At 43.0% G+C, this 27,239-nt stretch overlaps 1 protein-coding gene across 1 annotated transcript in view; it reads left to right on the forward strand.

Annotated features, from left to right (window-relative positions):
- Drosha (drosha ribonuclease III) overlaps positions 1-27,239 on the forward strand; it is a 108,871-nt gene that overhangs the window by 46,781 nt on the left and 34,851 nt on the right. Inside the window, exons 16-22 of the mRNA XM_028767570.1 lie at positions 6,489-6,658; positions 9,608-9,732; positions 11,210-11,309; positions 13,108-13,215; positions 18,266-18,373; positions 18,814-18,952; positions 19,288-19,348. Coding sequence (XP_028623403.1) covers positions 6,489-6,658; positions 9,608-9,732; positions 11,210-11,309; positions 13,108-13,215; positions 18,266-18,373; positions 18,814-18,952; positions 19,288-19,348 — 811 coding nt within the window. The remainder of the gene's footprint in view (positions 1-6,488; positions 6,659-9,607; positions 9,733-11,209; positions 11,310-13,107; positions 13,216-18,265; positions 18,374-18,813; positions 18,953-19,287; positions 19,349-27,239) is intronic.

Here is a 27,239-nt window from a genome sequence, read left to right on the forward strand (position 1 = left end):
TGCACAGACAGTACATGTGATCTTCCTGGCTAGTGTGCACAGACAGTTCGTGAGATCTGCCCTTGGCTGGTGTGCACAGACAGTGCATGAGAGCATACACTGAACACAGAGCACACTCCTCTGCTCTCGCTTTACTCTGTGTGAGGGGCATTTTGCTGTGCTCTTCAAATGAGATTATATTGAGCATGCCACATACCTTGCCTTTTTTACTCCAAAATAAAATGTGTCATTTTTAATGTCACAAAGAAGAGAACTCTGCACTACAGATGGATATTACTTTTCTGACAGTTGCTCAGGTGATGAGTTTGAGGGTTTCCTGTGTCGCCCATTTCGTAGAGTACTTCGGCACTAGTCCTGGGCATTTCTCTATTTGCTCTGTGTGCTGCTAAAGATAGAACTCTACAAATCTTGTTGCTTTGTTAACAGAATGTATACATTTTAAATAACAAGTGTCCAGATTACCTCTTGGAGAAGTACACACCAATTGGTACCCCTAGCCAAGAATTCTTGTGAAAATACATTCTTTTGAAAAAGTTACTTGCTAGAAGAACATTACTATGTATCCTTTACAGTTTCCTCCAAGTCACAAAAAAAACAATGCCATTTTTAGTCTGCACATGCTTCTTGAGTTTCTGAAAGTCTGGGTAGTTTGTCAATATTTCAAGTATTTTGTGATCTTTTCATTCTACGTAGATTTTTGTAAAACTTTTTTCATTTATTACTTGTTTTTTGCTCAGGCAATCATGGAACTCATTATGTAGACCAGGCTAGCCTCAAACTTACAACCCCTTCCCATGCCCCGCCATACCTCCCCCATTGCTTCCCTAGTGTTTGTGTCAAAGTGCACCACACTCCTGGTTTGCTGTCTGTTAATATCAGTGGATTATAATACTAGATTGAATGTTAAGGTTGTATCAGTCAGCATAAGTTTTCTCCATTTTTCTAATTTGAAGACGTCTGTCTCACTTGCCTTATACATATGCACAAACCCCCGCTTGATAGTGTAAACTGGATGCTGTTCCGTGCATGCCAGGTCACCAGCAGTCAAGTGGTGGAGCCGTTGCCGCATTTAGATTTTAGGAATCTCCTTTCATTTGTTCCTCTCTTGTCTTCCTCTCCCCTCTGTTGCAAAAGAACTCGGAGGAACTAGACCCAGGGTAAGATTTTCTTCTAACCATAACTGATCAGGACAGGAGGTAACTGTAGAGGACAGCCTGCATCCTCATCAGAGTGAGCTGGGAAATCCTGAGGTCGTCCACAGTTTGTCTAGCAAATGCATTTTGGAAATCACCTTATCTGGAGCAGTAGTTGTCAGGTCTGGCTGGCAGGAGGCCATGGGGATAGAGGGCATTTCAGCATTTCTAGGAGGCAGGGGTAGTGGGGGTGGGGGTGGGGAGATCTTCAGTTGATAAAGCACCTTTAATTTTCTTTTATTCTTTTATTTAAAAAAACTTAAAAATTGTATGTGTCTGAGTGTTTTGCCTGCATATATGTGTATGCTTGATGACCTTGAAGGCCAGATGAAGACATTGGATCCTCTTAACCTGGGGTTATTTATGGACATATCCCATAAAGCAAATATTCTTCTGCACTGCATGTGCCTCCTCTGTACAGAGCAGAGGAATGAAAGGGATCTTGAACTCGTGAGCAGTAACGGCCACACTGATGAGATCCAGCAGGAACCAAGGGAAGAGCTCACTAGTATTTTGCTTATCAACTCTGCGGTGTGCTGAGTCTATCTAGAGGAACTGTGGGATTACAAGGATGCGCTATAATCCCAGACAGTGGGCGGAGCGGGATGGTGTCTGCCTCTGCAAGTGCTCGCAACGGCTGAGCCATCTCCAGCTGCTAATATAACTTCATAGTTTGAAATTAAGAACTACTTGCTGTGAATACCAACTTTAGGAAATGAAATCATTCCAAGTCATCTTGGTGGGATTACGTGGAAGATGTAGTGTATAGTTAATGCTGGTGCAAAGAAAGGGGAATTGAGTGTTAGGTAATTGACAGATACTTGTTTGAGCAGCCGTATATTTAACGCAGATTTCCTAACAAATTGTCCCTCTCTCCCATATAACTACATAAATAACCAAGCAGTATAAACCGAGGGAGCCGGGTCTCTAAGAAACAGTTTATAAAGTCTGTCAGTTCATTAATGACTGTCCAGATTCATTCCCTGAAACACAAACTCTACTTCTTCCCGAATAATGAGCCGTTGTCACGGTTCCAACCCCAGATCTGGCAGAATTCCTGCTAACCTTAGCCTACCCGCTCTGATTTCTCATTTGTATCATGTCCTATTTATTCTAGCCAACGCGATAAAAATTACTTTGTTGCCTTCAGTGACATAATTCCATAAATCCCCAACATAAACATGTAGCAAAACAGACAAACGTAAAGAGCCAATTCATTAACATCGGTAAGTTCACGGCAGTAGGAGGGCAAGTGGCCATATGATTAATCGGCTTCAGAAAGTCCTTCCACAGCTATTTTTTATGATGTCTCTTTGCCAGGCGGGGTGTGAGGGATACAGCTTGTGCCCGGTGGGCTGGTACGGGACTCTGGTTCTGTCCTCCTCTTCTAATACTTCCATGAAGATTGCATCCGGGTACCATATGTGGAGCAGAGCCCCCGCCCCCTTCCTGGGCACCCTTTCCTCTCAGCTTGCCTGTCCTGAGTTTCTACTTTTCCCACAGTTGTGAAGAACTCTCTTTTTATAGCTGCCATGTGAATTAGTCAGCAGACTCCAAGCATGCATTTATTCTCTCTTTTAGCAGCAGTGGTTTGTACCTGATGCACATTTTGTGTTTACTTGTTTAATTATGTCCAGTTTCTATGCTGCTGTAAAACTCACTACCTTCTCATCAGCCGGGTTGCTCCCAACCCAAAGTGGAGCCTGCGTAGTGGGCTTCTTGATAAGCATTTATTGGCTTTGTATTTTAATCTTGCAGATATTCCCTTCCAAACTTAGGTACTACCTGTGCCACTCATGTAGCCTAGAACTTGAGGTTTTTAAGAGACAGATGGTGTGCAGACTTAAGTATTTCCTTCTGCCAGTAGCTCGTTTTAGCTTTTTCACTTTAAATTAGATACCTCTCATCCATCTCTCTGTATTTGAAGTGCCTCGGAGTCAGCCAGGCATAACTGCGTGCAGAGAGATTCTGTTGCTGTTTATAGCTACCTCTGTTTCTATTTGTTCCCATCCCCATGCTGTTCTCCTCTCCTCATAAAAATATGAAGACTTTTCCAGATCCTAAGGCAGACACCATTCCGCTCTGCCCACTGTCTTGGACTGGAGCGCATCCTTGTAACCCCACAGTTCCTCTAGATAAAGTCAGCACACCTCAGAATCGATGAACGAAATACTGGTGAGCTCTTCCCTTGGTTCCTGCTGATTCTCATCAGTGTGGCCGTTACTGCTCAAGAGTTCCAGGTCCCCTTCATTCCTGCTGTTGTATACGTAGACACATGCAGTGTAGAGTCACACACTTGCTTTACTGTGTCTCTTGTCTGCCTTCAGACTTACTGGAAGATGAGAGATGAACATGTCAGCATTGTTTTCTCATTATATTGGAAAGCAAAACAAAGACAGATCTCTGTCTCTCTCTGTCTCTCTCTGTCTCTCTCTGTCTCTCTCTCTGTCTCTCTGTCTCTCTGTCTCTCTCTGTGTGTGTGTCTCTGTGTTTCTCTTTCTATGTGTGTGTATCTGTCTATGTGTCTCTCAGTTTCTTTTTTGAGATAGGGTCTTGCTCTGTAGATCAGGGTAGAACTTAGCAGAGTAGTTCAGACTGGCCTCAAACTTGCAATGATCCTCCTGTCTCTGGATCTGAAGAACTAGAGTACAGGGATGTAGCACCAGACTTGGCTTTCTTATCACTCGTTACAAGTTCATATGCAGCATCCCTGCGGGTGAGACGCAGAGGAAGAGAGAAGCCGCAGGAAGGCAGGCCTTAGCATCTGTAGGACCATGCTATTATGATCATGGCCAGCCTAAAACAGAATTCTGAGGCTTTTGGAGTGGGCATGACTGAAACGGGACCACGCACAGAGCCTGACACCTAATGGTTAAAAGTAAAATACCAAGCTCGCGTAGTGAGCGCTGTAAAGTTCTGCAGGCTCTGTTTAAGTCCCTGCAGCTATGACTGTCCCAAAATGAAATATAACCTGTGGGACTGTGAACTAAAAGGAATCGTAATAAATAGATAGAAAACTCAGTTTAGTATCATCTTAACTCAGGACACTTAAATGTTTAATAATATCATACCTTAACTTTGTGGAGTTTTTGTTATTATTTTATCCTTTTTTACAGTCCAGTCGTTATCCCTTTCCCATTCTGCCCTCTGACTGTTCCTTATCCCATTTCTTCTTCCCCATCTCCAAGAGATTGTCCCCTTTCACACCTGCCAGGCCTCTGAATTCCCTGGGGCCTCAAGTCTTTCAAGGGTTAGGTGCATCTTCGATCATTGAGGCCAGACCAGACAGTCCTCTGCTGTATATGTGTTGAGGGCCTCAGACCAGCTAGTGTATGCTGCCTGGTTGGTGACTCAGTGTCTGAGAGGTCTTGGGAGTCCAGGTTTGTTGAGACCACAGGGGTCCCCAACTTCAGACCATTGGTTGGGTGTAAGTATCTGTTTCTGTCTCAGTCAGCCTCTCGGAGGGTAGCCTTGCTAGTCTCCTGTCAGTAAGCACACCATAGCAGCAGTAATAGTGTCAGGCCTTGAGGCTTCCCCCTGAACTGGATCCCAATTTGAGGTACTCATTGGACCTCTCAGTATCTTCTTAGTTTTTGTCCCTGGAGTTCTTTTAGATAGGAACAATCCTGGGTCAGAGTGTTTGACTGTTGGATGTCAACCCTATCCCTCCACTTGATGCCCTGTCTCTCTACTGGAGGTGGGACTCTGTAAGTTCCCTGTCCCCACTGTTGGGCATTTTATCCAAGATCCTTCCCTTTCAGACTTGTGATTTTCTCACCTCCGGGGTCTCTGGTACATTCTAGAGGGTCCCCCCACTTCCTACCTCCCAAGGTTGCCTGTTTTCATTCTTTCTGACAGCCCTCAGGGCTTTAATCCTGTACCCCCACCTAATACCTGTTCATGGTCCCCTTTTCTCCTGGCCCTCCTTCTCCCATCTTCCACCTAGTTACCTTTCTTTCTGCCCTCTGCTTTCTTCTCCCTCCCAAGTGGGCTTGAAGGATCCTCACTTGGGCTTTTTGACTTGTCAACCTTCTTGCCTTCTGTGAATCGTATACTGGGTGTTCTGTACTTTTTTGGTTAATATCCACTTAGTAGTGAGTATATATCATTCATGTTTTTTTGGGTCTGAGATATTTCACTTGGGATATTTTCTAGTTCCATCCATTTGCCTGCAAAAGTCATTATCCCCATTCTTAATAGCTGAATAGTACTCCATTGTGTAAATAAACCACATTTTCTGCATCCATTCTTCCATTGTGGGACATCTGGGTTGTTTCCAGCTTCTGGCAATCACAAATAAGACTGCAATGAACACAGTGGAGCACACGTCCTTGTGGCATGGTGGGACATCTTTTGGGTATATGCCCAGGAGTGGTATAGCTGGATCTTCAGGTAGATCTCTTTCCAGTTTTCTGATGTTTAGCTTGTACTTTAGCTCATGTTTGAGGGGAGGGTAGTAATCTCAGAAGAGTCTTTTTCAGAATCCCCAGGGGGTGCTTGTCCTTTTGGGTGGAGGTAGTCAGAGAAAACTGGTACACACGATCTGTTGCCATGTTGTCGTGAAGCTGAATCCAAAGAGGAGGCAGAAACCTGCAGCCTCCGTCTTGGGCACACATGAACCCCATGTCTTTGGTTTATAAAGCACGAATCCTTTTCTGAGCTGCCTTTTAATTGTGCCTTTTGTGGTTTTCAGTCCACCGTACTGGTAAAGCTCAGACAGTTGGTATTTTATCCCCGTGCTAGCTCCGTAACGGTCTCCTATAATATCAGTACGGGCTCTTCAGCTCGGATCAGTGTGGCAGGTGCAGCACATTAGCACCTCCAAATTAGATCATAATGCAACAATGTCTTATTGAAAGCATCTATAAATATCTCATAAAGCTTAGACTTTCCCTAAGACAGGAACATCACTTCTGAAAAGCCTTCATCTGTTACTCTAGAAAGAATGATAAAATATTTAGACATAACACGGTTCTGTTTATTATAAACTGTGGTTTCTCATGCTAGGTTACTTTAAATTTATTTAGGCGAACACCCTTTCTTGTATTCATACCTCTCAAATAAAGCCTTTATCGGTTATAATGTTGTTGTTCCCATTTTAGCAAATGAGATGGTTTATGAGTACCGTGCATCAGTGAGACAAATGATGTTCATATTACTTGGCACCTGGTGATCAGTGTACATTTAAATTACTTCTTTCTATGTGCTCTCCTACAGCCGTTGTCTTGTTTTACCTTAGTGAGTTGATGCTGTGTTGTTAATTGAGTACCTTTGTTCTCCAAATTCTCACCCAAGATGGAGGCAAGGAAGTATTATCAATGCACCAGATTCTTCTCTACCTGCTGCGGTGCAGCAAAGCTCTGGTACCCGAGGAGGAGATTGCCAACATGCTCCAATGGGAGGAGCTCGAGTGGCAGAAATATGCAGAAGAGTGCAAAGGCATGATAGTTACCAACCCTGGAACGGTGAGTTCTGGTGCTTGCACAACCTGGACTGGGAACCGGCCTCTTTTCCTTGTTTGTGTGTTCTACTCAAACAGTAACAGCATGTAGCATGCTTTGAGTACTCTAGCTTCTTGTCCTTTGGGTAAGTTTTCTTTCAATACTTAGTGAGTAAGAAAAATACTACAATTTGGGTGTCGTTTGTTCATCTACCTGAAGATGTATATGCCTTTAAGACTTTCGCTGTACATTGTAGATTTCTCCCCCAGAGGATTGTGGGTTATATGAGAATACTCATTCTTTCGTACTAGCTTTAAAACAAAAACCCTTTGCCACTTTGGTAGTGCAGGAAATTAGTATTTTGCCTAGTTTTATATTTTCGTTTCTAGTGAAAACATATTTTAAATTGTTTTGCCAATTCTTATTTTTTTGTTAAGTAAATTGTCTCTTATTACCCATTATTTGATTTTATTCTATGGTACTTATTTTTGTTATTGATCATTTGTCATATAGATACTATTTTTTCAATCGGTACATATTCAAAACTGTGTTTAAAACTAGAAAGGTAAAATAATTTTTTGCTGCTATACTGTTAAACACCACAAAATTAAGAAAGTGTCTTTAAAAAACATAACAGCCCAGTGTGTGGCAATGAATTGTTCCCTTGAAACAGCTGCATATCTTTTCATTTCCTTTGACCGCTTTAGAGCTAAATCAGAGAGTGGATGATGGTAGGAGACATAATTTGTCATGTTCTGTGGTGGTCTCTTTTGGGAGCGTGTCACCCTGGGATTGCTTCCATGGCATATTTTCCTGAAATCCTACAGTCCATTAGAAGCTGTTTGGAGGAAGCTAAGAGTATTCCTGACGATTCATTCCATAAACTGCAGACAGACAGTGGGCCCAGGAAGTTACAGTGTTTAAAAGTCCCAGGTGCTTCTGATTGTTCCTGGTTTGTTCCGATGCATCGGTGTGCGTCACTTACCTGTCATCCCGCCATCATGCAGCGGGTGTATTGATGAGCCAGTGTGTAAGCCATAGCCTGCAGAGTTTGTCTGTAGTGCAAGGAGCCCATGATGAGTGTTGAGTTAGCAGCCCACACAGTGAAACCTCCAGTTTCAGCAGAGACCGGTGTGCCGTAAATGCTACAGTAGAATGAATACTCACAGAAATGAAACTGTATTGACGATCGGCATATCTGATGTGTATCTTTGAGAGGGTGGACGGCTTGGTTTGTAGATAGTGAAAGAAACCAGACCCTCGAGGATCGAAGGCTTCTGTTGGAAATCTATCAGAAATAGATTAGGAAAGTTTTCAGCTTAGGGCCATGATGATGAGGTCAGTTATTTCTTACTATTTATGCAAAGATGGTTTATTGTCATAGGCGCGGCTTTCATTCCACACTCTTCAGACATGTACACGCTTCAGGGCACAGTAGGCATGACTCCGAATTCCAGCCTGTACAGGACTCGTTTGAAAGATTGCCTAGTGGCAAGGACATTGGGAAATTTATTGAGTTTTCCCCGCCATTATGGTCACATTAAATACTTTCTTGCTGCAGACTTAAAATAATTAATGTTCCTCCCTGACAGTTTTGCCTCTGCCTGAGAACACTTGGGTCATTAGTGAAAAGGTTTTAAATTCTTGCAGAGAGATGCAGTGATAGATTTGTAGGCTATGGCCAAAGTCTAGAATTTACTTCATTTCCCCACCCCACCGTCCTCATAATTTAGAGATGATTTTTTTAATTTTTAAAAATTAACTTTGGTATTTTGAGTCAAGGTTTTATGAGCCCAGGAGGCTGGCCTTAAACTCTGGATTTGCCCACCTCTTTCCACTTCCCTGGGCTGGGATTAGATGCTGTGTTAGCACACATGGCCGCTGGGAGACTTGATGGTGTCATGCTTCTGTGCGCAGGTTGGTCTTGAATGGTGAGGTTCAGGTGATCTTGAAGACTCACGGCTTCTGTAGATTGTAGTGATAAAAGAAGTAACACGATACAGAAATAATTCATCTCCATTCCTTATACAGTTTTTTTAAAAAAACAGCATGCCAGCACTGTATGCATAAACAAATCATTTTTAGACCTAAATGACATGTTCCTGTTGCTAATGGGCATTTATATAATTTTATGTTTAGCTTACCTGTGATCAAAATTGTCTATTTTTTTTTTAAGAACAAAGATAATTTTTTCAAGCTAGTAGTAAGATTTTTATTTTTAGATGACATCCCTTTTAAAACATTTCATGACTTTTTTAGCAATGTGAATGAATTTATACAAATCTGTCCTCTTTGTCACTTAGTTGTAATTGTCAGCTGGTTGAGCAGGCTGAATTGGAGCAACTAGCCAACCTCCAGTTCCAAGGAATCAATCCGTGCACCTTGACCTTCAAGGGCACCAGGCATAGACATGGTGCACATACATGCATATGGAACACTCATATTCATAAAATAAATCTTAAAAAGAAAGAGAGAAAGTCAGCTATTTGTTGTATCACCATACAAGTGTAGAATTACAGAATATAAAGGTACAGTAAAATCTAGTGGAAAATTTGAATAGAAGCATCAGTGTTAAATAGCAGTGCATTGGTTATTTGAATATAATGTTACGGCAGACTAAGCCTGCAAATTCCTTCTGTGATGTGGAACCCATTCCCCTGTGAGAGGTTAGAGAGAAGTTATCTCTGACCAGGTGTTCTTTTAAAAGTCTGATTTTTAAAGGTATATGTGTAGACTGCCAAAATAAAATGAAACAAAATCACTGTTCATTATGCCAAATGGCAAAGACTTTTTGCAGGGATGACATTACAGTTTTTATACAATATAGGATTTTTATATACTAAAGGACTTTTCTGTTTGGAGACAAAGCTTTCCTAGAGAAAAGAAATCCGATCCATCTCTCCCCTTAGGTTAACGTTGGTGTCTCGGGAGTTCTGATGGGAGTGAATGATTCTGATGTTCTTTTCTCCCTAGAAACCGAGCTCTGTCCGCATTGATCAACTGGATCGTGAACAGTTCAACCCCGAAGTGATCACTTTTCCAATTATCGTTCACTTTGGGATACGCCCTGCACAGTTGAGTTATGCAGGAGACCCACAGTAAGATATTTCTTGGTGTTTTCCTTGGCCAATTTCACCTTCTACTAACAACCGAATTAGCAGAGGATACCTTTAGTGGGCATCTCCCTTTTTACAAATGAAGACTCGAAGCAAACCATGTTTCCAGATTTACAAATTAGATTTTGTAGTTTGTGAAGAATGCATTTCATTACACATTCGGCTGCAATAAATTACCCAGTAGAGTATCCTCAACAGTCTTGTCACCTAGAGTCCTGGATGGATCTAAACTTTAGGGAGCTTTTCTTTTACTTATTATCACAATATCTGCTTGTTTCATTTTGTTTTGAATTTGCTCAGCACCCTGAATGGCAGGTAGCACTATTCCGGTTTCTAGCACGGGGTATTTGGAAGATCCCCTCCAGAGTCCTGGGTTCTGTGGGATGCAGGAGCTGTGTATTCATACCCTTAGAATACATATTGCTTTGCAGATGTGAGCTTCTCTAACTGGCACATTAACATTTTTCTGGGAGAAGATGAGAATATGTGGGAGTGGAGATAGATAGGACCTTTCAGGTGTAATTGGATTTCCTGCTTGCTAGACAAATAAACAACTTCCTGACTTAAAGAGAGCAGGACATACTGGGAGAGAAGGGCATGGGAGATTTTGGTTCATAACTGCAGTTCTGGCTGTCGTATATTAGAAGAGGCTAAAGGGTTCTGTTCTTTTTTTTCCCTCTTTGGATAAAAGTATGAAGCAGTGAACCAGGCCCTGTGTAAGTACTTCTTTCTTTCCTCCCTTCCCTATAACTGTTGACCAAGGAGAGAGGCCAAACAGAGGCTAGGAAAGGAGTGGTTTCCACATGTCAGGAAGTCTTCCAATCCCTCCTTGTCAGAAAAATGTTAGTAGAACGTGACTAGGCTCTCGTGGGCTCTCATGGCAGGACTGTGAGCTGATAAAGGCCTGTGTGGTCTGTGCATCCCCAGATGGCTTTAACAAATTGGTATACACCCTCTGCCTTCTCCCCCCTCCAGCAGGCAAATGGACACACCTCTGTGGCTTGAGTGTCAGTACTCATGGCTTCTCTGTTGTAGTGCTCTTGAATCGACCATCTCTATTTTAAGAAAGGGATTTTTTTTCACAAAAGATATGTTTTAAATTTAGATAAAGACATCACTTATGAAGAGGTAACACTGAGGACTGGAACATGGTTTTGTTGGCTGAGTGGTTCTGTGAGTCTGCTGTGGAGTTGTTTCCAGACACTCATCCATCCATTTAGTCTGAACCTCATTTTTAATCTAAATAGGCTGTCAGTCACTTAATCCTCAGGCTGCAGATGACTCTGGGTCATCCAGTTCCTGAACTCTCGAACCCTGGGTTTCTTTAGAATGAGCTTTTTCTGCCGCTAAGGTATTTAAAAGAATGTATGTTTGAGTAGGCTTATTAGAATAATTGGTTTGATTTTTCACAGTAGGTTTGCCTTCCTTTGTCTAGGATAACTTTCTGTCCTTTTCCTAGGTACCAAAAATTATGGAAAAGTTATGTGAAACTTCGCCACCTTCTAGCAAATAGTCCCAAAGTCAAACAAACTGACAAACAGAAGCTGGCTCAGAGGGAGGTAGGTATTGAACCCAGCCCTTGGCAATTAATGGTGGTGCATGTTGAGCTTATTTTCAGATTGTTGCATTTCTAGCTCTAGGATAAGATTTTAAATAATTAGGGCTACTCCTCTCTGTGTTTCAGTGTAGCAATTGATTCTTAAACATCTTTTAGTAGTCAGGGGAAATTCTTTTTGCTTGACTTTCATACATGTCTGCAGTGTGTATTGATCCACCTTAGTCTCTGCACTCATCTGCTCCCAGATCCTTCACGCTGGGTCTTCCTTCTAACCTCATGCCCCTCCCTCGCCCCGCCACTCCCCTGCTTGTTTTTAACCACTGGGTTTAGTTGGTGTTGCTGGTATTTATATGGGTGAAGGGACGGCCACTGTAGGACATTTTTACTCTTAAAAGGCCAGTTTTCCTGATAAGTCACTGTCTTTAGGAATCACTTATCTGTTATTTGTTTTGGTACTGGTGACTGACCCAGAGACTTAAGCACTGACACGCAAGGTGAGCGCTGTACTACTGAGCGACACCTGCTCTTAAATATGCCTTCTGTAGAAGTAGGAAAAACTCAACGTTTGTAAATCGGCCTTTATCCCTACCCTTACATTGCATAGCATGGGGCCAGAGGTTTTCGGGTATTATGGCTGTAAGAGCCCATCCTCCCATGATTCTTTTAGTCTAACAGTGAACTGACTTTGTAAAGTTGACATCCTGCATCCCATACTCCTGACTGATGAGTAGTTTTATCCTCTGTATTCCAGGATTCTCTTTTAGTTTTCAGGTAAGAATAAATTTAGCATCAACACAGACTTTTTCTTAGTGAGATTTTATTCTGCTGTACAAGGCTAAGAAACTGGGAAAAGATATGGATTCTAGCTTTGTTAGTCACTGTGACTTGAGCCAATCAGAGCCTTTATAAAAGCTCTTAAGGCTGAGAGACTGGCTACATGCCCTTCAAGGCCGAAGCTGCTTGTATGCACTTCTGAACAGTGGCGTGTGCCATTTGGTGGTTCTGTGCCATTGAATACCTATCTCCTGGTACGTAGCTTCCATTAGGAACTTGATGGTGGTTATTCTTTTTGTTATGAATTCCTGAGACTTTATTATATGCATCCAAATACAATGTTTTTGTACAGGTAAATATATGAAGGGTAGTAAAAAGGAAGACATGATTTCTGATTGTGTCTCACGGGGAAGTCTGAGGTCCTTCTCTTTACCTTTCCCCGGCTCTCTTCCAGGGGAGTGTCACTTGATAGTTCAGGCTGCACTCTAATTTGCAGTAAAACCTTGTGAGTTGTTGGTGTGCACCATTGTACCCTTTTTGGCTCCGCCCCATCCCCATCCCCACCTCCACTCCCACTTCTACAATGTACCCCTGCAGCAAGACCGTAAGGGCTTTACAGATTAGGCAGCTTGTAGGATCATGTAGGTATCAGCTTGATTGATTGTCTTTCTCAAATGGAAATGCCTAATGTAAGAATGGATATAAATACACTTTTTGCGTGGTGATTTCAGAACGGGGGCCGTACATTGCTTCTCATTTTGAAAAAAGATATTTTGTTCAAACATGCTGAGTTAATAAGATTTAGTCTAGAATTTTTGTCATGTGGTTACTAGGAAGGATTATGTCGTACCCAGAGCGTCTCACATCTTGGCCTTCACCTCAGGTTAAATATTGTCCTTTTGCATAGAGAAGGTTTAGTGCCTGAATGTAGGGAAATACTGAGGGATGCTTAGCGTCTCATGCTTGATGCTTGGCTCAAAACGGCTTCGCTGATGTCGAGTTACTTACAATGAGCTCTTTTCCAGGAAGCACTCCAGAAAATACGGCAGAAGAATACAATGCGGCGAGAAGTCACTGTGGAGCTAAGTAGCCAAGGATTCTGGAAAACTGGCATCCGTTCTGATGTCTGTCAGGTGATGACGCCTCTCTGAAAACAGTCATGCCTATGTATCTCTTCTTCACAGGCGCTGGCAGTGAGCGTTTCTCTAATTGAGAAGTTTCTGTGGATTATACTCTGATAAGAAATCAAACATCAAACACAGGTTTTTCTTAGCTGTTTAGGTTTTGTCTTTATTTTCTGTGTTGACTCTCCTGTGTGTGTGTGTTCGCGCTCGTGTGTGTGTGTGTGTGTGCGCGTGTGTGTAGTGTGTAGTGTGGAGGAGCATTTGCGAGGAGCGTAAGTGGAATATTAAAGTCAGTCTCTGGGTGAAGACAAGTCTGCCTTTAGATGTCTCTCCCCATCACAGCGCATGTGAGATACTTGTGAGAAAGCCCGGGAGCTGTACAGACAGTCACCAGAAGTATACGAAGTTTCCAGACCTCTGACCCGAACATGCTGCAGAGAACTGAAGGCAACAATAAGCACAGTGTGCATTTCTATGTGACAATGACAGTGCTTTTGGGTAAACGTAAGAGAGAGAAACGTTTCTGCCTTTGTCAGTGGCTCATTCGTAAGCACTGTTATCTGTCTTGTAGTTAAATTTACGCCAGACTTGAGGTCACACCACAGCAGCACGTTCCGTGGCCTTTTACTTGATTCTTTGTCAGGGCTGGTATTGGCTCAAGTAGGTGAGAGGTGAAGGAACCGAAGACGTAGACTAGGCAGGTAGGACAGCTTGCTCCATTCAGCCTTTTACAAAAAAAAAAAAAAAACACAAAAAACCCAAGCGTCCACACATCTGTGTAATGGGAGCATGCAGGCTCTGCACGCGTAGGTATGCATTTCATTGTAAGGAATTTAAAACTTCACGTTGCCGTTTAACAGTGGTCTATATACAGACTATTGAAAATATTGTTGAAAAATTAATGTTCTGAGTAGTAGACCAAACTAATTTTGTATTACGATGAGCTGCTATCGATGGAGCAATATTAAAGAGTTGGGGGTAGTCGGGGATAGTCAGCTGCCGCGGTGTTCTTCCGGTTAACCAGCTTCCTCTCTTGGATTCCATGCTGTGCGCCTCCATGCCCAGCATGACAGTATCTGACTGTCAGTTCTTCAAAACACGATTATTTTAACTGCTTTGATTCTCCCTCTGACTATTTAAAGTCATCACATAATTTTTCTGGTTGGTAGTATTTCTCCAGAACCGAACGTAATGTTGTAAGATGCTGTCATAGATAACGAACAGATGGTGAGCGGGCTACTAAAATAATGCTGGTCTCAGTGACAGCGCACAGTTTATTACTTAAGAATCACGAACCTTTGGGTTCGGGCATCACAGCATAGTGGTCGAATGCCTTGCCGAGCGTTCATGAGAGCCCAGATTTATCTCCAGCCCCGTGGGGGAGTGCGGAGGTTACGAGCATCTCTTCAGAGCTGGAAGAGATGTCTGTGACCTTCAGTTTGAGTGGCTTTTTAAAACCACATTACTTATTTTATGTGTGGGAGTGCTCTGTCTGTGTATATACGTGCATGATGCTCTTGATGGTGAGGAAAATTCCCTAGAAGTGGAGTTACAGATGGTTGTGAGCTCACATGTGTGTGCTGGGAACTAAACTCAGCTCCTCTGCAAGAAGACCAAGTGCTCTTAACTGATGACATCTCTCTAGCTGGATGGCAGTAGAAGCCAGGACAGATGTGGTTCTTGAACTTCCCTCCTGCAGAATGTCACAGCCTTGCGCTGGGCTCTGCCTCCGTCCACTGGGCCTTCTCTTTGCCGGACCCTGTATTGTCCAGTCCCTCATGGTCTCCTATTACAGTGATTCCTCCAACAGAAGCGTCTGTGCCCAGGGCATGCTTTCTCCTGCACTGTTGAACTGCCCCTTCTCTCACCTAGGGAACTGAGTGTATACAGACCGCTCTGGTTTTGCTCGTATTTACGCACAGTTACTCACTCTTTTCTCTCAGGTAGATCCCGACACCACCATAGGTCTTTGTCTTCTTCACACACTGCTCTTGTTCAGGGATCTTTGGTTTTGCTAGTCTTTTTTTTTTTTTTAACTTTTATATTTTAATTTTTTGAAACTTGTATGTGTGTATTCAACATTTCATGGTCACATCAATTCCTGACTCCATCCCTCAGGTCCCACCCCCCCAGCCTCTTTTCTGTCTCCTTCCTAACTTTACATCGTGTTTTTCCCCTTTCTCTTTTTAAATAGTGAACGAAGTTCAGTTAGTGTGTGTGTAGAGCCACCTTCCTAGGGCATTAGGCAACTGCCAGTAGCTTAGTGCATCCCCCGCCCTGCCCTCACCACCTGCCAAGGAAAGAAATGACCTTCCTTCAGCATCCAGTAACTGCCGTTAGCTCCTCATGTAGGTGTGGGGAGCATTAGGAGCTTGATTTTATGAATCATTTGAAATTTGAAAACTGTACATCACAGTTTTCTCACAGGACTTCAAAGGGTCTCTCTCTCTCTCTCTCTCTCTCTCTCTCTCTCTCAAATAACATGCACTCATCATGCGTGTAAAATGCTTAATAATTGTATCTTAGCGCTGCGCTGTCCACGTGAACTCTCTTGAGCTTCATGAAGTCTAAGTGGCTGGAAATGGTATTTCTGTTAACTGCATGCTCTGTGAGCAAGCTGTCATTTTTAAAATATTGTATTTAGAAAAATAAAGTTGACAAAGTGCTGGTAATGTATATCATAATGGTGTGTCTCTTGGAACCCTGTGGTGCAAAAACTCTGTATTCATCTTTTTTTATTTTTTCTAATCTTCCACAGATGCAGGGCAGCCTTGCACTTATAGGTACTCAGTAGATACCTTACTGAGAGAAAGGCTTTCTGTTGGTTAGGTCTTATTTGGCAGAACTAATTGTTTCTTTTTAAGTTAATAAGATAAGACTGATTTCTGTAGCTTCAAGTAGATGCATTTTCATGTATATTTTTAATAATACGAGCTTAAAATACTTCAGAGATCAAAATGAAAAGCGTATGTCAGTCATCCTGTGAGCTGTGCCCACCCTCCAGCTTCTGATGAATAAGAATGATTCCTTCATTCTCTCGAGTTCCGGGGAAACGTTATTAAAGAAAAGAAAAGACACGCCTTTCATGAAACCATCTCCCAATAAGGAATCTTTAGCAAAATGAAAAGTGCTGGCAGCAAAGATAAAGAAGGAAGACCAAGTGAGGGTGATTCGGTCCTTCTTAGAAGGAGCAACAAAATACTCAAGGGAGCAAATATGGAGACAAAGTGAGGGACAGAAACTGAAGGAGGGGCCGTCTCAAGACCACCCCACCTGAGTATCTATCCCATGTGCAATCACCAAAGGTAGATGCTGATGTGGAAGACAGGAAGTGCATGCTAATAAGAGCCTGATATGGATATCTCCTCAGAGGCCTTCAAGAGTCAGACATATTCAGAGGCAGATGCTCACAACTAGCCATTGAACTGATCATGGGGTTCTCAATAGAGGAGTTAGAGTGAAGACTGAAGGAGCTGAAAGGGTTTGTGGCACCATGAGGAGAGCAACAATACCAACCAACCACAGCTCCCAGGGTCTAAACCACCAGCCTGGGAGCACTTAGGGGGGGATCCAGGGCTTCAGCTGAATATGTAAGAGTGGAGGGCCCTGCTGGGCATAGGTGGAAGAAGAGAACCTTGACCTCATGAAGGCTGGATGCCCCAGGGGGTGGGAATTTTGAGGGTGGGGAGGTGGGAGTGGGGGGGGTGTAGATAGAGGTTACATCCACAGAGAAGAAGGAGGAGGGGCGAGGGGATTGGGGGTTCCGAGGGGGTGGTGGGGGATGGGGTAAGGGGACAATATAGGAAATGTAAATAAATCATCCAATAAAAAAAAAAAAAAAAAGACTCGAGTCTCCAGTCCTCAGCTGCCATGGCTGTATTAGTGGCTTTATATAGGCTCTCTGTGACTGTCTGATCAGTAATGTCAGACCCAGTGTAGCGACTGAACACCATGTGACTGAGATAGTCTTGAGGATAACAATGCGGCTTGGTTTATGCACATGTATTCTATATATGCATACAGATTTTACGTATATAGAAGGTTTTTTTGGAGAAAGTTTTTTTTTATTTATTTGAGGATCAAAAATATCTTGATCCTGAAGTATACAAATGTGTCTTAGTTTATATCTTTGGAATTAGAGACAGGGAGTCATGGAACGCCTACTTGAGGATGTTTTGCTGAGTATTCATAGACCCAGAGCTATCCCTTAGGAGATGCCCATGATCCCAGCACTTAGAAGCTTGAGGCAGGAGGATTGTGAATTCAAGGCCATCCTTCTCTATAGCAAATTCCAGGTTAGCCTTAGGTATATAGCAAAGCCTTGGATTTAAAAAAATAAGTAAGTTAGTAAATAAATAAATAAAATAAATAAATAAGTGTAAACTAGAGAGATGTCTTAGTGGGTAAAATAGTCTACAAGCGTGAGAACCAGAGTTCAGGTCCCCAGCACCCAGGTAAAAACTGAGTGGGGTAACATATTCCTGTAACCCCAGGAGATGAATGGGAGACCAGCAGATGCTTGGGATTTACTGGTCTGGTGGTCTAGCCAAAGCAGTGAACTCTGGGTTCAGTGAGAAACCTGTCGGAAAATGAAGAGAGGGATAAATTGACCTTGGGCCTTCACATATGCACATATATTGAGTGCACTTATGTACATGCATGTGCACACGCACACACACACACACATGCGCGCGCATGTGCACACATGTAAAAAGGGAGGAAAAATAAATGATTTCTTTCCCATACATGTTATTCGTTTAACTATCCCTGGGCTTAGCTACAGTTATTTCCCTCATTTTAAATAATAAAACAACCCCAATCAAACAGTGAGTGAGTGAGGGGTAGAACAAAATCCAGGCACTCTGGGTCCAGAGACTTAGGAACTGTAGCATAGCGCTCCTGACAGACGGTTCTGCAGGCTGCCACATAGCCAGTGAAACTGCTTCAGGACTTTATGAGATGTTATTTGGGGTGAGAAAATAGTTCTTACTTGTCTAAGAATGAACAGCGATTTTATGAATTTTTATAGACTTAAACATACTGATTATTTTTCCCCCAGCATGCAATGATGCTGCCTGTTCTGACCCATCACATCCGATACCATCAATGCTTAATGCACTTGGACAAGTTGATAGGATATACTTTCCAAGACCGTTGTCTGCTTCAGGTAAGAAGTGCTCTCACAGAACTCCTCTGAGCTCACCCAGTGAGGCTCGGAGAGCGCACCCGGCACAGTATAAATGGTATGTTGGGTTCTCTTTAGAGAAAGCACCAACCCTCCCTGCTCTCCCCTCTGCCTTGGCTGCTTTCAGGCCCTCTGTCTTATATTTATTTGAGGCTGTAGACTGATACGACAATCTTGTCTGTCAAGGGTCAGTACCTCTTTCATTATTCCCTTGTTTATGGTTCTTCTTCCTACAGTCCAGGATGGTAATCCTCCTTGAAAGAGGTGGGATTTTGGGGTTGTTTTAGAAAAATCTTGCAGCCCCATTTTGCAGATTTGAATCTGAAGGAGGAGCCGTAATGCTTGCTTGACATGTTTTGTATGGAGTGTTAGGAGTCTCTGTGCTGGGTTTTTCAACTGTGCTTGTTTCATTAAAACTACAGCTGGCCATGACTCATCCAAGCCATCATTTAAATTTTGGAATGAATCCTGATCATGCCAGGAATTCTTTGTCTAACTGTGGAATTCGACAGCCCAAATACGGAGACAGAAAAGTTCATCACATGCACATGCGGAAAAAAGGTCTGTTTGGGTGACTGTAAGACACTACTGTCTGCTCTGTGCTGCTTCCTGAGACTCAGATCCACCTCCCCTCCTTGGCTGGTTCCCTGGTGGCTCCGTGAACTCCTGGCTCTAGTGCACCCCATGCATCCTGGGTAATATTCACTTTGGGCACAGACACATATTTTTAAAATTTTTCTTTCTTCTATCACATATTTTAAATACTTGAATGCAGATGTTAAACTTTTAAAAGTCAAATTGGGTGAAAAGAATTCCTTTCTATATATCGTAGGTTGTTCTAAAATAGTTCTTAAATTATTTTTTTGTATGTTTGTGTGTGTTTTTTTTTTTAATAGGAATTAACACCCTAATAAACATCATGTCACGCCTCGGCCAAGATGATCCAACTCCTTCAAGGTAAATTTTTTTAAAAAGCAGATTTATGAGCAGTAAGGTACATACTTTGTAATTTACTCACTTCAAGTGTAGACTTCAAATGATTGGGAGAATATATTCATAAAATTCTTGAACTGTAGGTCTCTAACTTCAGAGCATTTTCATATCAGAACCGGTACCCTTTGCCCATGAATAGTCCTGGGAACTCTCTGCCTTCCCTGCCCTAAACAACCGAGACCTCTTGGCTAACACCTTTCTGAACAGTCCGTGAGCAGCGTGTCTTCTGTGCCTCATTTCTCTTGGCATAAGATTTGTGTGTCACAAATATTCCTTATTTCTTCTCTTGCTAAATAATATGCCATGGTGTGAAATCTAACACATTTTGTTTATTCACTCAGTGGTTGTTGGGCTTGTGGACATATGCTTTGACTTTTACTGATATTTATACAGGAATGGAATTTTGAGGTCATGCGGTAACTTTTTTATCTTTTAAGAAACTTTTTTTTAAAATTCACAATAGCAGTGTATAAGTGTTCCTATGTCTCTTAAAAACATTTTAATTTAAAATTTGTGTGTGTGTGTGTGTGTGCATAGTGTAGAATAGTGCATGTACACATAGTGTGTGTGTGTGTACCCCATCCTCGCTCATATGTGCATTTCCTACCTTATTGTACTAAGATGGGCTCTCTAGCCGAACCAAAAGCGTGTCCTTTTGCTAGGCTGACTGACACCGAGCTCCAGGACCCGCCTGTGTCTGTCAGTACTGGAGGTGCAGGCGTGCACAGCTGTGCTGACTTCTCATGTGGATGCTGGAGATTTGAGTTCAGGTCCTTGTGTTTTCAGTGCAGTCTACGTTTCCCCTGAGCCATGGCCTTAGCCTTGTCCCTGGGTTTTTATGGAATTGTCTATACTGACGCGTCTGCTCCTTTCAGACCCTAGCCATCCTAGTTGGATGTAGCCTTTCATTATTTCCCTGATACGTCATGGCGTTTAGTACTGATGCACGTACTTCCTGGTTGTTTGGGAAAACGTTAGTTCATATCTCTCTCACATCTTCTGTTTTTCTTAATTAATGATTTAATACAATTTTTTTACATTCTAGATGAATGCATGATTATTCTTATTAAATGCATGATTTACAAAATCTTTTCTTGTTCTAAAGATTGCCTTTTAATCTCTGATGTCCTTTGAGACAAACAGATCTTAATGCATTCTGATTTATTAGTTTTATTGATTGTAATTCTGGGGTTATGCCAAGAAAACCATTCCTAGGTGTAAAATTTTGGTGTGTGTGAGTGGTGGTAGCAGCAGCAGTAGTAGTAATAGCAGTATAGTGAGTGTATGTACACATAGTGTGTGTGTGTGTGTGTGTGTGTGTGTGTGCATGTGTACGTTTGTTTCTCTTTCGTGGTTTTTACAGTTTTACATAATTTGTATAGGTTTTTTTAATCCATTCTGAGTTACCTTGGCTGCAGTGTGATGTAGAGACCGTCCGTCCACTGTATCCCGTCCTGAGTCACCTTGGATGCAGTGTGATGTAGACACTGTCCGTCCACTGTATTCTTTCGTGGTGTCTAGTTGTTTCAACAGCATTTGTTGAGGAGTCTCCTGATGGCCCTGTTAAGGATATGAGTACTTGTTTTAAAGACTCACTTCTTCTGTGGATGTGGGTCTGCCCTCTGCCAATGCCACACTGTCTTGATTGATAGCTTCGGAGAAACTTTTGAGATACTGTCAATAGTTTTTTTCTTTCCCATGATATTTTTATTTGGTTTACTGTGACAATATTAGCCACTGGTTGATTTTTTTTCCTTATTTCTTGATTTCACAAAATATATCTGTCTTAGGGTTTCATTGCTGTGAACAGACACCATGACCAAGGCAACTCTTATAAGGACAACATTTAATTGGGCCTGGCTTACAGGTTCAGAGGTTCAGTCTATTATCATCAAGGTGGGAGAATGGCTGCATCTAGGCAGATGGGGCTGGAGGAGCTGAGAGGTCCACCTCTTGTTTCAAAGGTAGCTGGAAGACTGGCTTGCAGGCAGCTAGGAAGAGGGTCTTAAAGCCCATGCCCACAGTGACACACTTCCTCCAACAAGGCCACACCTCCAAATAGTGCCACTCCCTGGGCCAAGTATATTCAAACATCATAATGTCTTTATTAACATCTTCATTTTTGTTTGGCTTTGAGTCCTTTCAGGGAAGGAAGTGGGCTGGATCTGAATGAGAGCTACATCATATCATGTTTTGGCTGCAGTGTGAAATGTCCCTCATAGGTCTGTGTGTTTGTACAGTTGGTCCCCAGCTGGTGGCACTGTTGGGAACATTGTGGAACCTTTAAGAAGTGACACTTCATTGGGGCAAATGGGACACTAAGTAGGCTTTATAGCTCACTACTTGTCCATCAGTCCTCCCTGATGGAGACACAATGCGACCGGCTGTTACCCTCCTGATAGCACGTCTTCTACACAGTGATGTACTGGATCTGTTCTTAAACTGTAAGCTATAGCAACCCCTCCTTGTAGGTGGCTTCTTGCCAGGTATATGATGCATACCCCTGTAAACTGAATAAGTAGAACTGCTTGTCTCACTGGCCAATGGGACACTGAGGTTGCTAGCAGGAGAGTTATTGGTGTGTAAAGCAGAGCAGACTGTGTTTTAAAAGCCACTCGAGGAGGTTGCTTGAGGGGCCTTCCTTTTAAAATGGGAGGTGGCAATGTTTACTGGTGTTGGCTGTTACTCCCTCTGACCAGGTTCAGGTTGAGTAGGGAGCTGAGGGCTGAGGTGGTTGCTCAGAGGCTGCCTTCCTCCACAGCTTCTCTTTCTGTCTGTCTGCATACAGCTTGGTGACGCTTTATCTGAAATGCCTGGAACCAGAAATACTTAAGAACATTTCAGAGTTTGAATTTGTTAAACATTTGGGATACTGCATTGACTTTATCAATGTTGAGCAGTTCTAATCCAAAAGTCTAAATGTTCCAAAATCAGAAAAAATTTAAGAGCACTGAAATGATTGCTTGAAAAGTTTTGTGTTCTATTTTTACCTCCGATGCTGTGATTAAAATAATAATAAAATAATAAAAACAGTCTAACCAAAAGCAATTTGCGGGAGGATGGGATTAGTTTCAGCTTACAAGTTACAGTCCATTATTGAAGGAAGCCGGTTGCAGGAGTCTAGCAGGAACTTGAAGTAGAGACTGTGGAAGAATAGTGCTTGTTGGCTCACTCACACACTGGTTCATGTTTAGTTAGCTTTCTTACACAGCTCAGAACCGTCTGCCCATCGGTAAGTGGGCTGGGCCCCCTCACATCAGTTAACAATCAAGACATTCCTTCATACACAAGATCGTGGGTTGATCTGATCTGGGCAGTCCCTCAGCTGAGATTTCCTTGATGGAGGCTCGGCTCTGTCAAGTTGACAGTTCAAGCTCACTAGGACTGATGAGATAGGGAATCTTGACGTCGGATTTGTAATTTAGATACTTGCCCTGTGTGCCAGTTTTCCTTTTGGCTTGACTCAGGTTTCTTTCTTTTGAGGTTGACTTAGCTCCAACCATGTTCCTCTTCAATACGTCTTTTGATGGTATTCATTGTTTAGACTATGGGGACTCTTCCTTTTCCTCTTCCTTCTTCTTCCTCTAACTCACAGTTCTTCTCCCCTTCCTCTCCTCCTCTTCCTCTTTCTCTTCCTCTTCCTTTAAAAGAGGTATACAGGAAAACTGGGCAGTGTTGGCATATGCCTTTAATCCCAGCTCTTGGGAGGCAAAGGCAGGCTGATTTGTGAGTTCAAGGCTAGCCTGGTCTATAGAGTGAGTTCTAGGACATCTATGGCTAGGAGAAGAAACCCTGTCTTAAAAAACAAACAAACAGGAGATACAGAGGAAAGCAGTACAGAGCTTTAAAATTCTAGTTTGAGGTGTTGTCTATGTCTAACTGTGGCGTTCGTTCAGAGTCTGAGATTATAGAAGAACTACTTCAAGAGTACCTAGTCATGCCCTGGGAAATGTAATGGCCCTGGTTCCGTTTTACCTTGTTGTGTCATAGACTCCAGACGACCGGGTTTTTTATACTTCTATTACATTCTCATTGAGGGGAGTGGGGTGCACACAGGGTGCTGCATTCGGGCATTAGAGGACAACCAGCGGGGAACGGGTTCTTGCCTTCCACCACGTGGGTCCAGGGATCCAGTTCTAGGTTGACAGCCAGTGCCTTTTCTTGCTGAGCCATCTCACTGGCCTGAGATGACCAGTTGTGGTTCTGTTTGTAGGTAATTTTTATTTTATGTGTGTGGGTGTTTTGCCTGGAAGTGTGTCTGTGCACCATGTGCATGGCTGGTCCCCATGGAGGCCAGAAGAGTGTCCGGTCTCCTGAAACTAGAGTTACACTAGATGTTACGAGCCAGCATGTGGGGCCTGAAATCGAACCCAGGTCCTCTGATAGAGCATCCAGGGCTGTTAGCCACTAGGCCGTCTCTCTAGCTCCTGATGACCAGTTCTTAAAACAAGGAAACCTGCAGGGTTCATACCCACTACCACAGTTCACACCCACCGCCGTTGTCTGTATATAAAGTATGTCTTTTGATGACATTCATTGTTAGACTACAGGAGTACTCTTCCTCTTCCTCCTCCTTGTTCCTCCTCCTTCTCACACTCCTCCCCTCCCCCTCCCCCTCTTCCTCTTCCTCCTTTTCCTTTAAAAGAGATTTTGTGTGGATGTGGCTGTCAGGTAGTGCATGCCTAGCATTCATAGCATGCTGGATTCCATTTCTAGAATGTGTAGGATTAAGAGTTTGAGCGTGTGGGACTGTGAACGAGAGGGGAGGGGAGGGGAGGGGATAGAAAAGGAGAGAGAGGAGGGGTAGGTAGAGCAAAAAGATTGAAATCTCCGAATTGTGCCATTCCTGAGTTTACTGTTTTGAAGAGTAGACACGAAGCAGGTGAGATCTAGAACAGAGGCAGCAAAGGCAGTTCGATCTGAGATCTAAGATGGCAGAGAGCAGCAGCCCCTGGAGGAAGCGGGCAGAATGCCATCACGCTACCGTAGACAGAACTAATAGCTTCTCTTACTCTCTGACTTCTGCCGTGGATTTGTGGGCTTCGTGGATGTAGAGTTGACCTCAAGTGTCTGATCCGAAAGAGCCCCTGGCCTTGCTGCAGGCTCTGCTGCGTGACTGCTGCCAGTGCCTCTGAACTGTGCAGCTACAGAAGCCGGACTTAAGACGCTTCGTACAAATTTAATTCAGCAGACGTTCATCCAGAGCCTTTTAGTCTGAGGCAGTTTGCAGGTATTTTAGGGGATCCAAAGTCAAGTTCCATAAAACCCCCCAGTCCTCAGGAGGCATGATTGCCTGGGGTAGGATGAGAGTGCTAGAAACCTGAATTACATAGGAGAGGCTCTGATAAGTGCTTTACTGAAGATCAAAAGTGAACGGTTTCAAACCGCTGCCACGGGGCTGAGCATAGACCAGGCAGTTGTTCTGGGATTAGAGGTCAGTTTTGTACCGTGCACTTGAATAATTGAGTTGACTTTAAACTATTTGCCCTCTCCTTTGTTTGTTTCTTAGTTGCTGTCAGAAATGGGTTACAGTTGTCTCTGCTTCTTGGAAGCGTCTGCTTATCTTTGAAGCACACTTCCCAAGAGTAAGAACTGGTGGTTAGATCTCAATCGAGAGGTTGGCTGGAGAATGTTTCTAATGCTCATCAACGGGAGAAGAAGGGAGGGACCAAGCCAGCACGTTGGTCCACTGAGTTCTTCCCAGACTGCTTCTGGTGCCCTGACCCCCTGTGCCCACCCTGCAGTACTGCGGCCGGTCACATTCTGCCTATTTGTCCTGTAGCTGCTGTTGCGTTAGACATCTTACTACCCCTGGGCCTCACTTTTCAGTCTTAGCTATTGTGTGCTCCAAAGCCAACTGAGCAAAGGCTGAGCTGTCACCTGCCAGCTGCTGCTCACGTGACCTGACCCTGGACTATGTTTACAGGCCTGTCTTCCTCATGTGGAGAGCCACAGGCTTTCTGAGTTGTCAGGCATTCTTTCTTCCTCACACGCCGGTTGTCATTTTACATTTGCTTCTGGAGTGCCCAGATGGCCTTGTACAATCCTGCTGGTGTTGAGTCCGTGATACATGTCTCGTTCTTTTGTGCATTCCGATCATGCGGCGGAGGTAATTTTCTTTTATCAGACAGTGAGGGTTTTGAAGTCTGTGTTCCTGTTCTTTTTCTTCCCTCTTCATCTTGTAGCCAGTTCCTTTCATGGAGAAGACACTTCAGTAAATAAGTATTAAAACAAAAAAGTTACTGTTCACAATAGTTGCTGTTTGTGTGTATATGTGGGATACGTGTAGGTGTGTGTACAGACGCACATGCCTTTGTGTGTTATGTGGTATATGTGTAGGTGTGTGTACGGACGCACATGCCTTTGTGTGTGTATGTGAAAGCCAAAGGTTCCTCTCTTGTTCTCCCCAGCATTGCCCACATGACCATTAGCATGGTCCAGTGAGCCTAAGATCTGATGAGGCTGTGGCCTCTTCTCTCCTTCCCTCAACTCTAGGTCATACACTGAGAGAAGTTCCTGAGGTAGGTAGGCATTTCCCCGACCTTCAAGGTCCCTATAGATCTACCCTACCAGTCACTGCTTGAGACTTCGAAAAATGTGTGTTCACCCTTGGATTTGGCTTATGCCAAGATGGCTGTGCATGGAATAAATGGCACCTTAGACTGTTTGCTGGTGTAGCGGAATTATATATTTTATGAGGTACATTGAAATTTCTTAGACAAAATTTGAGATGTAAATGTGCCAGATAGTCTCAATCTCGAAACGCCTGTTATTTTGGTTCTCACGACAGTGTTTACTGCTCAGCAGACCTCTTACCCTGATCTTGCTTTATTGCTCAGTAGCTTACTCTGAGCCTTGGTTGCTTGTTAGTCTGCTGTGACAGAACACTGTGACCAAGGCAACTTGTTAAAGAAAATGTTCGATTTGAGACTCACCTTGGCGGGGGGGAAAAGGGGGTCCATGACCATCTCGGTGGGAGCATGGCAGCCAGAGCGCATGGTGCTGGAGTAGTGGCAGAGAGAACTCACTGAGCATGGTATGGGCCTTTGAAACTGCAAAGCCCACCCTCAGTGACATGTCCTCCAATAAGGCCATGCCTCCTAATCCTTCCCAAATAGTTCCATGGGCTAGGGACCAAGTGTTGAAATCTGTGAGCCTTTGGGGACTGTTCTCATGCAAACAACCACTCTTACTCCATTTTGTAGATCAGCTGTTGGGTTAGGAGCTGACCAGCATAGCAGTAGCTAGGGTGGAATTCAGATCCCATTTTAGGGTTCATGACTTATCGCCAAAGTTTAGTCATGATGTAGAAATTAAAAAAACCAAAGCCAGATATGGGTAATTTTTTTTTTTTAATGAATAGTAAGTTTACTATTGAGCAAGCTGTTTTAGTACTGTGATCTTGGATTTTAACAAATTTAACTGTCCAATTTCTGGTAATTAAAATACTAGACATAGCCTCTGTCCCTGTGAAAGTTTATAAAAGAAATTAAGGTAAAATTTATGGCAGTAAGATCTCATTAAAAGTCACTTGACTTAAAGTAGCTCCTTTTCTTTGACTAGATGTCTTGTTAATCTAATAAAGCCTACAGTTCAGATATAGCTTGTCTTCTCACACCAACCCCCAAACTCCTAACAGAGTTTTATGTTTCACATTATATAGATTTTGCTGTATAATACTTTGAATTGTTAGAAAAAAATTCTCTATCAAAGAAAATGGACTTTTATTTTCATGGCTTAGAATAGCATAATGTAACTTATTTTCTTTTAGAGAATTTACCACTTCTTTTTAAGTAAGTGAGTGTGTTTGTGTGTGTGTGTGTGTGTGTGTGTGTGTGTGTGTGTGTGTGTGTGT

This window comes from Grammomys surdaster, unplaced genomic scaffold (assembly GCF_004785775.1).
Source record: "Grammomys surdaster isolate TR1022 unplaced genomic scaffold, NIH_TR_1.0 174, whole genome shotgun sequence".
Taxonomy (NCBI): Eukaryota; Metazoa; Chordata; class Mammalia; order Rodentia; family Muridae; genus Grammomys; species Grammomys surdaster.